General features: G+C 40.9%; 1 protein-coding gene across 2 annotated transcripts in view; it reads left to right on the top strand.

The window, feature by feature from the left end:
* The window catches only part of DNMT1 (DNA methyltransferase 1), a 56,380-nt gene extending 43,196 nt beyond the window's left edge, over positions 1-13,184 (top strand). For both annotated transcript variants that reach the window (XM_061550601.1, XM_061550599.1), the window contains exons 29-34: positions 161-338; positions 3,006-3,198; positions 5,509-5,672; positions 8,723-8,839; positions 10,928-11,024; positions 12,489-13,184. In XM_061550601.1, the coding sequence (XP_061406585.1) occupies positions 161-338; positions 3,006-3,198; positions 5,509-5,672; positions 8,723-8,839; positions 10,928-11,024; positions 12,489-12,514 (775 nt within the window). In that variant the 3' untranslated portion in view covers positions 12,515-13,184. The remainder of the gene's footprint in view (positions 1-160; positions 339-3,005; positions 3,199-5,508; positions 5,673-8,722; positions 8,840-10,927; positions 11,025-12,488) is intronic.
* The last annotated feature ends 943 nt before the right edge of the window (positions 13,185-14,127 follow it).

Raw genomic sequence — 14,127 nt, 5'->3', positions numbered from 1 at the left:
CATAATACGAATACTCGCTTGACACCATTAAAATTCGTAAGGCGGGCAAAAAAGCAATGGGTTCTAGGGATGCGACAAACAAATATATAGCGCTTGTGAATCCACGTCCTGCTGAGCACATGCTTATGGACACATGCATATATTTTGCTGCTGAATGCAGGGTGTCCTCTGCTCCGTTCCGCACAATCACCGTACGGGACACCATGTCGGACCTTCCCGAGATTCGCAACGGAGCCTCGGCGCTTGAGATCTCCTACAACAGCGAGCCACAGTCCTGGTTCCAGCGGCAGATCCGTGGCATGCAATACCAGCCAATACTGCGCGACCACATCTGCAAGGCCAGTACCCACAGTGTGTCATTGACAAACATTGATCTTGATGTATTTCTCCCCCCCTTTCGATTATATTCTGGTTGTGGTATCAACGTCATGTCATGAGACTAGGAAATGGCATTTCTGAATTCAAGCTTCTAGTGGTGTACCACCTTGTATCAGAGAATAGCCCCCTAGAATGTCACGTAACTACTTTTAGAATGTTATTTTATTAGGCCCCTTTATTTACACAATGTAGGCATGCTCTTTTATGCCCAGCCAAGTGAGTTTCTTGTAATTATAAAGTTAAATGTTGTATTCTCAAAGCTGGAATAATCCTAATTATCGATCTCGGAACCATTTCTAAAAATGTATGTTACCCATACTCAAACTCAGGATCTCAGTCATGCTGGCCTTGTTTCTCTGACTTCTGAGCCACCTTGCTACGTTTTTTGTTGACTTGCATTTTAATTCGCTTGCACACATAAAATCCAATGTGCTGCTCAAGTGAGAGCTTTGGATTTAACGGCATATGCAGAGCAACTGTCAGTAAATCAGTCCTCAGTCGGCTGCCCTAACCTTTTCTAAAACAGGTGGTAATCCAGTGAGAGAAATTAAGGCTCTACATTGGCAATTTTATTCAAGCATAAAACAGTTCCTATATTTCGATGTAAAGCTTTCGTGACTGCAGGGATTCATCTTCTTGGTTCTTTCGTTAAAGTCACGTAGAAGGGAAGTAATAAAATAATAAAAATAAAACAATTCTCACGACGTTTCGGCTACAACTCAAGCAGCCGTCTTCAGGTGAAGAATGGTAGTGTCTCATTCTTCACCTGAAGACGGCTGCTTGCGTTGTAGCCGAAACGTCGTGAGAATTGTTTTATTATGTTTTATTTTTATTATTTTATTACTTCCCTTCTACGTGACTTTACCGAAAGAACCAAGAAGATGAGTTCCTATATTAAGTAACATTTTTAACAATGGCTCTCCATTAGGGTAGAGAGAGGCTTATAGTTGAAGTCTGCACTGTGTAGTATGGTGCCTTGAAGACACAAGCACAGCTGTAAAATGATTATGCTATAGATTGGTCTCTCAGGACGGTCTCCCTTTTGGAAGACCAACATGACAAAAAAAATGAAGCATGCAAAACCAAGGGTGCAAGGTACAAAGAAAATAATATGTGCAATGGTGCAATTATTTACAGCTCCGCTACGTGATCTGGTTATTAATGTCCCTCGTGCATTTACCAAATGTTCAATTCCACAATACTAGCTAACAAAATCTGCATGGATAGTGGGATTTGACGGTGCTTTTTTATTCCCCCCCCCCATTGTTTTGAGCTGTCCAATGTGTTTATTGATCCGCATGCTTATGTCAGTCTGCACCATCAACCCTGTAGCCTGCACAATCAGCTTGGCGAGATAAAACTGGGAACACTAGATGCTGATCGAGTCCTCTCCTTCCTTACCCTCTCCAACCTTTTTGTGGAACCATATTTATAGAACATAACAGCTTGGCCAAAGCGACCTAAAAACACGCTCAACCATTGCAGTTAATGACCACACACACTTGCCTTCAGCCATTCCTTGACGAATAATTGAATGTTAACAAACACTTCAGATTACGTGATGCAGTGTGCTTGGGTTTTTTTTTTGCTTTCGATTTGCTTCATTCCACCGTGAACATGAAAGGGGGTTAACATGAAAGATGACATCAATGACACACCTTTTATAAAGACATCGGTTTCAGAAAAAAGTGTGCTTTCAAAATTGATTTCATCAGTGTTAGTTAACGCTCAATAGGTTTACATTCTGCAGTTGGGTGTAGCGAGCCAGTCTTTGGCTCACCCCCCCCCCCTCCCCGGTGGCTTTTGCTGAGCGTTGTTTGACACGGTGTGCAGCCTGTGCTGTTAGAACGCTGCATCCGCTGGGGTACGGTGATATTCAGCCCCTGGTATGTGGGTGGGCGTTGGCGGCTGAGTGCGTGTGCTGGGCCACGTGCCTGGAGCACCATTCCCTGGAGGTCTCCCACGCACGTTGTTGAAAACCGTGCGGCGCTTTATAACAGCCAAAACAGTGGATCGGCAGCGCGGGTGTGCAGGAGTGTTTAATGGGCAGTGGAGTACAGTTGTGATGTTATTTTGGGTTTTTGTTCTTGTTATCAATGGATGAACCCTCAAATTTGTTCTTAAAACACTGTACTAGGCATAGAAGGGAGAACAACACAAATTAAACCTTTGTCAATAGTGAAATCAATACGTTTTATCCATACTGAGTTGCCCTGTATTCATGTCCTCTCTAACCAACTCGGCGAAAGACACTAGTTGTAAGAGGAATGCCTTGGCAAAAAACGTTTGCCAGTTTACTCCCAAACCCCCTGTGAGCTGGTACAGTAAAACATATGTAATTCTGTTTGCACAGACCTTTATTGCTTGGGTTTTCTCTGGGTACTTGTTTCCTCCCAAATGCAATGCATTGCTAAAAAAGGAATTTGACAAACATTATAACATCCGACCCTTTTGGAAGTCCTTGAGATTCAACAAAGCTTTCCTGCAGAAATAAATTGCATTATTATATATTTTATATCAACGATGGAAACGAGTGCCGCAATTAATTCGGGGGCATAAAAAATTAGGCGAGTAAATACCTTGGTTTAAACATCGCTGACTAAAACTCCGCATTTGGTACTTTGCAGGACCTGAGCCCACTTGTGGAGGCACGCATGCGTTACATCCCGCTGGCGCCCGGCTCGGACTGGCGTGACCTGCCCAATATCGAGGTGCGACTGTCCGACGGCACCACCTCCAAGATCCTGCGCTACACGCACCACGACCGCAAGAACGGCAAGGGCTCAGCGATGCTGCGCGGAGTCTGCTCCTGCTCCGAGGGTACGGCTGACGTTCAGAGGTGGCGCGTTGGTGAAATGGCCTTTACCGTTCTGTTTTTGGGAGAAAAAACGACTTATATGATGACATTAATCCCCCCCCCCCCTCTGGTATTTGCACCTGATAGCCTTACAGTGATGACATCACCTTTAATCTATTTAAGACCGAAACAGGAAGACTTTTTCACAATTCTGGCTATCGCCTGATGAGGCTGGTTGTAATCACCAGCGACACGTTGTGCTCAAATTGTAATTATTGTGGGTTTACTCTCCAACACACTGGTGTGCTGTAGTAGCAACAGATTGGCATGTTTTATTTATGTGGCAAACCTTACTCATTGACCATGTCAGTTGGTGGCGGGTTTAACTACACGTTTATGTTTACGCGCTCTAACCCAAAAAAAAACTCTGATAAAAAAATATGTATTACATTCCTTACAAAGTGGGAAAAAACATCAAAGCTGTTTCAAACCATTTCAAGATCTGAATTTGGCCCAGAGAGTGTCTCGGTGCACAAATCAGTATTTGACAAAACAAGAATAATAGGTGACTGCATTTGCAGTGGATCACAGGCACAAGTAAAAAAACTCACCACGTCAATCGGTATCACTGCCTCATAATGGAGAATATATTTAGTAGGCTAACATTTTGACCAACAGCCCTTCTTTACAGAGAATAGCGAGAATGGCTTATAGCTAGTTGGCACGTCACACTGTGGGGCTTCCAGAACACCTGCAAATTAAATATATATACACATATATATTTGGCTCTCCTAAGCAGGTGGTTGCAATTCTAGATTCTTGTGCAGATGAGTCCCTCCGCAGAACAACCACTTTTGACTTCCAACAAAGTGGTATTAACTAACTGTTTGATGTATCATTTTGCCACTCGTGCTTTTTTTTATATTTAATAGTTTTATCTCAAGCTGTTAGAAATGTTTCAACTGGTTTAAAATTCTCCTGACTAAGCATTTAAGGGCGTAAATATTTATTTGCGATCGATACCAGTAACCACATGGGTCTCAATTAAGCCACCGCAGACTGTGCCTTTTCTCCACATTTGTGCCAGAATTGACTGCTGCATATTAAGCACTTTTCTTGTGTTGTCGTGTAGGGACACGCACATAGCACAGAAGCACGCGAGGCTAGATGATCTTGTCAGGAGTGTTTAATGAAGAAAAATAACGGGGAACCGCATTGCCAATGTTTGATGATCTTGAGCTGTGCATACCTCTTTCTCTGGAGAGACGATAATTTTATGTACTGTGATCCATTTTTCTCATTGACCGCCACTAAGAGCAATTGAAAACAGTCACTCAAGCATTCTAATTTTCCACTCATCTTCGCATCATGAACATTTCCCGTAAGCGAGGCTTAATACGATTATCCACTATGGTCCATTGGGTGAATTGCACAGTTATAAATACATAAAGTTGGAAATAATTCATCATTTACCTGTAAAGTAATACATCTCTTTTTTTGAGGAGAATAAAGCACGCTTTAGCTATTATAATAAGCTTAACTTAAGTGGTGATTTGGGCAGGAGTTAAGAATTTCCTTGAATGCAGTGAGTAGGTATATTGTAATACTTGTTATGCAGTATGAAATGTACTATGAAATATTTGGCTCGGCTTAATTTGGTGCATGCCTTGAATTGAGTGCCAAATCATGGCTTTAACAATTTATCAGTAATAAATGATGCAGACTACACAAACGTCTGATGGCCCAGTTTTTCCTGACAGGTCTTAAAGTCTGACAGTCCATTCCTTTAATGGATCACCAGAATTAGCAGTTAGCGTGTGAATTAATGTCTTCAAATTCAAATGAAAAAGAAAATCGTTGCCTTTACAGAGTTTATTGTTTTGTGGTATTAAGTTTTAACGTACCATATACTGGTAGGAACCACCTGGTTCCACCAGCCCACAGGGGAATCTGTGTCTGTCCGTCGTGCATCCGAAAATGGGAGGGGTGGGGGAGGGAGGGAGGGGCTGGATGGGGAGGGTGGGGTTGGGTGGGGGGTGGGGCTGGGTGGGGCTGGGTGGGGAGGGGGTGGTCACCCCGTGGTGCCCTTATAAAACTCAACGTTTAACCTACTCACGCCGGCTTGTGCCCGCCCTCACAGTCGGCCATATTTGCATAATACACCACGCCGCCATTAACCCTGGCCATTGACCGAGTGACCGAGCAACCCAACGTTCCTACCAGCTCCCTCCGCAGGAATGTGTTTGGACTACTCTCAAACAGTTTTTCCCCCCCACCATTTGTGGTGATCATCCTCTCCAATCCCCCCCCCCCCCCCTTTCGCGCACTTGCAGGCAAGCCGTGTGACTCCGCGGACCGGCAATTCAACACATTGATCCCCTGGTGCCTGCCGCACACGGGAAATCGGCACAACCACTGGGCCGGTCTGTATGGACGGCTCGAGTGGGATGGCTTTTTCAGCACGACCGTCACCAACCCCGAGCCAATGGGAAAGCAGGTAACTTGAGCCACACGTGGCAGAGCCAAGGGTTGCATCGTCCTTGAACTTTGCAAAGGGCAATTCATTGTGCTGCACTTACTGACTGTGTTTCTTTCCGCAGTGAATCCAAACACTGACCTATACGCAAACACAAACGTTTACATTTACATGTACACCTTTGTTATGAAATCCATGTGATTACCTTGTCCAGAATATTTCCTGAATCTTATTTTCTAAGAACAGCCGAGCATATTAAGACTGGTCAAGAGTAGGTATCAGGCTCTTGTCATGTACAAGCAATAATCACAAAAGTGCAGTCATTTTTTTAAAGTCTTTGTCCCAAATTATAAACATTAGATGCGTGATCCCATAGAAGAATTACATTTCTTAAAAATTAAAAAAAAAGTCTTATTAATGCCTGCTTGATATGCTAGTTTAATACGTTGTATCACAAAAATTGTAATCCAGGAATAACTAAAGTAACCATAACTACCTGCGTTTACAGCTACAATATATTGTGTATTAAGCTTATGCTTAATGAACATAGCTTGTTCATAAATGCCAGCTTCCAAAACAAAATGATTTATAGCAGACTGCTTTTTTCACACAACTTAATTTTAATGAGTTTTGTGATGAGAGAAAAATCAGCTTTGTAAATCTATAAATTAATAAAGCCGTGGTTTTATAAGTCGAGGCATTTTAGACTTGCCAATTTGCTTAATAAATGTGCGGGTAATCGAGTGGTTGCAGGTTAACTGCTTCTCGGTGTGCACAGGAGATGTGCTACAGGTGATTAATGGCGTTAGCCAAATTGGAAAGCAGCCTTCCTGCTTAATAGGTATAACAACATTATTTCCACGGCCCAAGAAACATTGTCACCCAGTATCCGCCAGAAATGTATTTCATGTCTGATTTTTTTGGATAATTTCTCAATATTGTCGCCCTAAGTTGATTTTGTTGTTGCTTTTAATGTAACTTAAATTATTGCCTCAATTGCCGTTAGCAGCATTATTTCAACCGTACTTTTGTTGAACACATTTGTTTTTTTATTTAATTGTTTCTTGAAAGCTTGCTGCAATATGATACAACTTGAATTAGTTGCAAAATGTTTTTAAACAAGTTGTGTTTGGCTTTTTAACTCATTTCTCAAAGCAATACAATAAGGTTCAGCTGCCCGAGAGAGGTGTGTCTAGGTAACATAACTGAAAAAAATTAGGCTTGGGTTGCTTTAACATGGGTTTCATTTCGATTTAAAGCTTTCGTGACTGCAGGGATTCATATTCTTGGTTCTTTCGGTAAAGTCACGTAGAAGAGAAATAATAAAATAATAAAAATAAAACAATAAAATTCTCACGACGTTTCGATTGCAACACAAGCAATCATCATCAGGTGTGAAAACCACAGCAAGAAAAAAACGCTACTTTTTACAAAAAAATTCTTGCTGTGGTTTTCACACCCGATGATGACTGCCTGTGTTGCAATTGAAACGTCGTGGGAATTTTATTGTTTTATTTTTATTATTTCCCTTCTACGTGACTTTACAGAAAGAACCAAGAATATGGGTTTTATTGCTAATTTCAATTTAGCCTCATATTAGTCATTACCATCACCAACAAACACTCAACATATGTAGCAAAACAACTTATTCTCAGCCCCTTCATAGTCGCACAAATAATTATCGCAGCATATTTATATAATCACAAGTATTTAAGAATATGAATATTTAATCAAGTACATATTTATTACCAAAGACATGAACAAAATGTTATTGGGAAAGGGTGAAAAGTAGTTTGTCAGATTTAGCAGGTGGGATAAATTTAAAGTCGCAATGCCAACCTGTCCATCAGGGTGAATTTTGGCAGCCACAGCTGACTTCCAACACCAAAAAAATATGGGAAAAGATACGGACATTGGGTCCACTGGACGAGCTAAACTTGACGTTAAATTCGACCCACTTTGACCCCTTGGCTCGTGCACAAGCAGGTGAGGCATCCTAATGATGTCAGGGATTTCAATAACTACCCATTGCGCTTGACAGCTGGGATATATGCTGTATGGCGGCCTATATGAGAGCAAGCAGGAGTGGTGGAAAAGCATCGGTGTGCAGCCAAACGTCCCCTTCCCACACTGTAGGCTTCAGCAATGGTGCCGCACTTGTACTTAAATTGTATTTCTCTCGCAACACATTTCTGTGTGCGTTCGCACCCTGACGATTGTGGTTACGGTTTATTTGTACGTTGGCCGCCGGTATGCTCCGGTTCAATACTAGTTCTATTAATTTCCTGTATTAGTGGAACCCCACCTCATCACGTTTCTTCAGTGTTCTGCGCTGTGCTGGGTGTAGAGTGTTTAGCTCTCGCTACTATTTAGAATTTAGATGTCTATGAGGAGCTAAAGCTTAAGATCTTTTTACCTCGGCTGGACATTCAAAACGTCCCGCAGGTAATATTACCGGCTGTTGCCATGAGTTAGCGCAACGCAGCGTTTTTCGTTAGTTATTTGCTGTGTGTGCAAGTACTGTATTAGTGCTGGAATTTTGTTTTCAACAGAATGTGCCCGCGCATGCCAATAAGTGCCATAATTACGGGACTAGATTTAAGGCATTACCCTCACGAGATAGGACAACGTGGAGATTGTGCATTTGGTGTCAAAAAGCCACGGAGAAATGGGGCTCCGGTGCTTTTATGAGGCCACTTTATTCTTTCCAAGTATGAGGCAGCATGATATGCGATGGGTGCGGTTGCCCCTTAGAGGTTGCCTCTTTGGGGGTTTCCCCTTAGGAGCTATTGCTGGGCCCGTGCTCGCGTGACAGTGGCCTAGAACGGAGTTCGTTGGTGTAAAATCAGAGCATGTCGGTGGCCAACTAAAAGCCGGGTTTAACATAAGCCGTACTAGACCCTGTTTTCACTACGCGCTGCATCATTTTCACGTCATACAGGCTGTTTTTTGAGTAACCCTCCTCTATGGGAGGACTCGGGGGAGGAGAAGGTTCGTGACATTTTTTGCCCGTGTGATTTTTTTTCATTTGTTTCTACTCGTTGGTACATGTGTCTGTGTTACCATTTCAGGGTCGCGTGCTGCATCCCGAGCAGCACAGGGTGGTGAGCGTGCGGGAGTGCGCGCGCTCACAGGGCTTCCCCGACACCTACCGCCTGTTCGGGAACACCCTGGACAAACACAGACAGGTGCTGTCACATCTGCCATTCTTCTCGAGATGAACATGCAGCACATTGGCTTAATGGGCGTTTGTGCATATCAGAGTTGTTATTATTATCAAACATGATCGATCCACTGGTAGATAAAGTTTTCCTCAACCCACTGCCATCTCTCGTGGATCTGTGATGTGACAATCCACTGAGCACTTGCACACGATATGATTTTATTGAAACATCTTCCACGGTGGATGTCCTGTTGACCTAGTTCCATTCCTTTGCTGCCACTGGTGCTGTTCTTGACCACTGGCCATTATCCCTTAAGGCGGTATGTCTTGCCCAAGCACACTTTTTTTTACAGTTTAAATTTAGTTTTTAACCTGTAACCATGTATTCTTCTTTCTGTCTGCCAGTCGTAGTAATTTATGAGTACAGTTCTTGTGAGTTAAATAAGGAGGAATTATGAATGTAACCATCTATTTTGCCAGTTTAACTTTATTTATTGGCAGCAAATTGCCTGTAAATGAGAAGGAATATCATGATGTGGTAAAGCATGCAATAATTTGTAGCCTTCAAAACTTCACTACAATACTATTTTATACCATGCTGATGTGCTAAAATAGCATCAGAATTCTACTTTGTGTAAATCACCTTTATAACATGGGGATTGATAAGCAACAGAACATTATTGATCTTATCTTGTTAGATTACTAACAATTAAACAGTTGCACACCTAACAGTAATTTATACTCTTTGGGTCTTTCGGTAAAGTCACGTAGATAGAAAAATAATTTAAAAAATCACGATGTGTCGATCGCAACACAAGCAATCGTCTTCAGGTGAAAAAATACAGCAGGCGGACTGCTGAGGCAGGAAGAAATGTAAGTTATTTATAGTTTAAGCGTAGAACTTAATAGAAAACCAGATATTTACACCACTAATATTTTAGTGACCAATTCCAAAGCTCCAGCTGTGCTTCTGATGTGTGTACTTAAACATGTCAGTCGACGCTGCCAATAAGACAATTTGATGTGCTGTATTGCCAAAACCAGATTTTGATTTTCATCTTTTCTGAGCAATGGATATGAACAAGTTAATACATTTTCCTTTTTGTTGTTGTGTGTATATATTCTTGCATATGTTTGCACAGAGTGGGAATTCTGGCTCCACTATATACCACTGCCAATTATATTAATAGCCTTGACCATCAATGGAAATTGGTGTCCTTTCTTAGGTTGACTCGACAGCTATTCCGTAACTGGTGGGGCATTGCAACAACAGTGCGGAGAAGCTGCCAGTTGTGATCCTGGCATGGGCCACTTAATGTAAATTTGAGTTGTTTATTTAACACTTGTTTACCCAGTAAAGCCTTACTGAGTCTCAGGTGGGTCCTGCCATGTATTTGCAGTCAGGGTCAATTTTGCTTTGTGTTTTATCAATCGAGTAATATGTAGTTAATATTTCAGCATTTGGATATTTGGCCAATACCATAATACAGGTTTTTTTGGGTTAGATTGCATAAATATATAAATGTGTCGTTAAACCCGCCACCACCCGACACAGCCAATTAGTAGGGTTTGTCACGTAAACAGGACATTCCAATTCGTTACTAGTACAGCACACCGGTGTGTTGGAGAGCCAAGCCACAACATTTACAATGTTGTGGGTTGTGGCGGGTTTAACGACACATTTATATATTTACGCGATCTAACCCAAAAAAACCTGTATTATGGATGATATTGGTCGCGAAAGCCTGCTACGTGTTAAACTGGCTAATACAGTATGTATGTTGAACTTCGAACGTACCAACCGTGTTAATCGGAGGTGCGGGGGAAGGACAACAAACTAAATACAAATAGCAGGTCCGTTACATTGTAGGTTTTTTAGCTTTGGTAAGAAACCTATATTCAGAACCAGGGGGAGAACATACAAACCCAGACACGTCTTTGCTGTGAGGTGCAAGTGTTAACACTCCTGCCACCTTGCTACCCATAGATGATCACTTAGAGCAGTTGCTTCCACAGTACAAATGGGCTAAAAGCAAAATGTATATTTGTATGGCCTGTATATATTATTGTGTTGAGCATGCCTTTTGTTATTTTGTGTGTCTCTGATGTACAGGTTGGGAATGCAGTGCCACCACCTCTGGCAAAAGCAATTGGACTGGAGATCAAAAAGTGTGTGGAGCAGTCCAGAAAGAGCGAGCTGGCTAAAAATGGTAATCCATTAAAGTTGCATTTTGGCATTTGTACCCGAGGTAGACGTGAAGCTTGGCCAAGTGTAAGCCAAAAAAAATGCTATCTGTATTTCATTTTTCTCTATCCTTTTAGTGCACATCAGTGGTTTTCACATTGGCACAAAAATGTATGCACTTGATATATTTCGATTTTAAGAAATTTCTAAGTTTAGTTAGAATGAGTGTGAGGGTATCGGGCATCATTACTTTCCAAAGGTACTTTGCTTCGTGTTGAGGTTCATTACTGGAGTCTGGTAATGAGGCCACATTTGCACCAGTGAGTGACAAAATGCTGGAAAATTCGGCACTTCAGGTCAAAGTGATTTGTGCACTGCTTATTTTGAAAATGCAATGAATCGTGGAAGTATTTATTCTCCCTTTAGCCGATTACGTGGCTGAGTGGACATGTGCTGAACAAGCGCGTGCACACAAGGGGTTAGTGGATGAATAACATTATACTGGATTTATTGAATTATGAGCAATGGTATGTAGACCAGGTGCTCATTTAAGGGTGATGCTCCATGTGGGAAGACTTGCAGTGGCTATGGAGGCCAATTAGAAGCCAATTAAACCATTCAAATTTCTACTGGGACAGGTTAGAATATCATTATGCTGACTTTATGAATGAAAATCCAGAAGGTGCCATTGTTAATGTAAAAAAACATGTAAACTTTATGCAATTAAAAACTCCATAGTAATTAACGACTTGTTTCACTACATGAAAGCGTAAATATAACATACTATTTATCGTGAAATATTTCACTTCGCTTTAAATGTAAATGAATATATAAGAATGCATTGGTCTTTTGTGTAAACTGTTTTTGAAAAATTTCCCTGCCGGTGATGTCTCCATAGATTGGCTCGCAATGTTTGCGTTTTAAATGTGATACCATATGAGTGAGCTCAAATGACTTGCGCGATTACATTTTGTACTTTGATTTGATTTCACTGCATGCAGTACGGTTTGTTCTGCATGAGCTAACATGCGTTTGTAATGTTCTCCAGTTAATAACTCGCACGCGCTCGGCTACTGGATGTAAAAATATCATTACCACTCTTGCTTTTAATGCAAAATCTAACATGTTATTAGTTGTACGGTGAGAAGGTAAGTCAAAGAAATCTTCTCGCATAGTTTTTTCTGCTTTTTAAATTAACTACTTGTTTCACCTTCACTGTTATACCACAACCGTACCTCACTGATAATTCTGATGTTAATTGCACAAGTGAACGTCATAACAAAATACTTCCACACACACCACGTTTCTCATGGACACATTGTCTCGTGGTTCATCTGACATTTACAAAATGCAGCAATGCATCTGCACAAGGCCTATTGAATATATCTCTGTCTTACCACTGCCTTTGTCAACTGCTCATGACTGTACAATCAATATTGCAGTAGAGGTATTGACATGAACGTGTATATGCATTTTCTTTTTACATAAGCTGTGAAAATGGACACGTCTTCCTGAATCATCAGTCCTGCTGGCCCCCTGACTCCAAGACCGTAAACGAAGTTCAACAGAAAAGCTATGAATGGGATGAAGGACATGGGAGGGGAATAGAGATGAAGATATTAAGAGTAATAGGGCAGTGAAAGATATTTGCTGTTGGGCGCACAACACAGATGGCATGTGGTGATATAAAATGTACTAAAAATATTTACACATTTACATCGTGTGCCAAGTATGTAAAGTTAAAATGGGATGGGTCTGCATCAGAATTTTAAATTGATGTTCGTAAACGGTGTGTTCCTTACTCCAATGCAGTAAAACATGGTCTTGGGCATAATCTGCAATTTTATCTTGCAACTATTTCAGGTTTTTTTTACTCAATTTTTAATGAACACTGTTCTAATGTTGAGTAAACCTATCACACCTGCATATATCTATATTTTAATCTCTTACATTTTCTGGAATTTAACAATTTACAGTTTGACAAGTGTTTATTTTGTTTCATGATCATTTTTGATTAAATATTTCAAAGTTTTAACTGATTAAAATGATGGTGTCTTATAAAGTGACCATGGATTAAAGTTTTTAAAACGTTTAAGATGTTTTTAGACTTTCCTGTTAGTGTGTTTTTCCTACAACCAGTTTAACTTGTTTTAAATCTTCACATTTTTCATCAATAAAGTTTGTATTTAAACAGTTTTGTCACTTATACGTTCTGGTGGATGACAATACTTTGTTGGTGTCAAACAGGGCTTGTCTCGAATCACCATGCCTATTTAACTTTATTGAGACCAGTTATTGTCACACTCCCTTGAATAATTTAACAGTTTTGGAGGAATACCTGCAATCTTTGGCCTGCAGTTTATATAAATGTCATTGCAGGGTCAGCAGAGGAATAATCAGATCTAACACAGACGAAGACTGGTGAAACATGTAGAATGGAAATGAGTGAAGAACAAGTTGATGGGTGCTGGGAAAAATTGTAAAACAGTAGCTAAAGGACACGTCAAAAGAGAAACACTGGAATGAGTGGCCTTTTTATTTATGGGAAAACAGAAAACGGATCGGAGAATTATATAAAACAGGAAAACGAAAGACATTTCTCAAGTCGAAAACTCATCTAATTTTGAACAATAATATACTAGATATGGCATATCCTAGACACTAACAAATGACCCCAAGAAGAGAGTGGGCGTTTGAGATGTGGTGCTTCTGAAGACCACTTCCAACTCCTTGCATTACTCGTGCAAATGAGTTGCTTTGTGCAGATGTGACAACATTTGGGTACAGGAACCACTACTGGCCGTAGAAAAGAAACGGAAGGTGCATTGGTTTAGGCATAACCCTTGAAGAACCTTCTTGGTTCTTTTGGTAAAGTCACGTAGAAGGGAAGTAATACAATAATAAAAATAAAACAATAAAATAATTCTCACGACGTTTCGGCCACAACGCAAGCAGCCGTTGTGGCCGAAACGTGAGAATTATTTTATTATGTTTTATTTCATAATCAACGTTTTTGGGTTTAGATCGCGTTTATTTATAAATGTGTCGTAACCCTCCACCACCCGACACGGCCAATCAGTAAAAATGTGTCACGTTGACAAAGACAAATAGTTCACTGCTTTAGCCCA

This window comes from Lethenteron reissneri, chromosome 12 (genome assembly GCF_015708825.2).
Source record: "Lethenteron reissneri isolate LAM-NWPU_2019-01 chromosome 12, ASM1570882v1, whole genome shotgun sequence".
Taxonomy (NCBI): Eukaryota; Metazoa; Chordata; class Hyperoartia; order Petromyzontiformes; family Petromyzontidae; genus Lethenteron; species Lethenteron reissneri.
The sequence above is the reverse complement of the archived record's forward strand: the minus strand, read 5'-3'. Positions and strand labels throughout refer to the sequence as shown.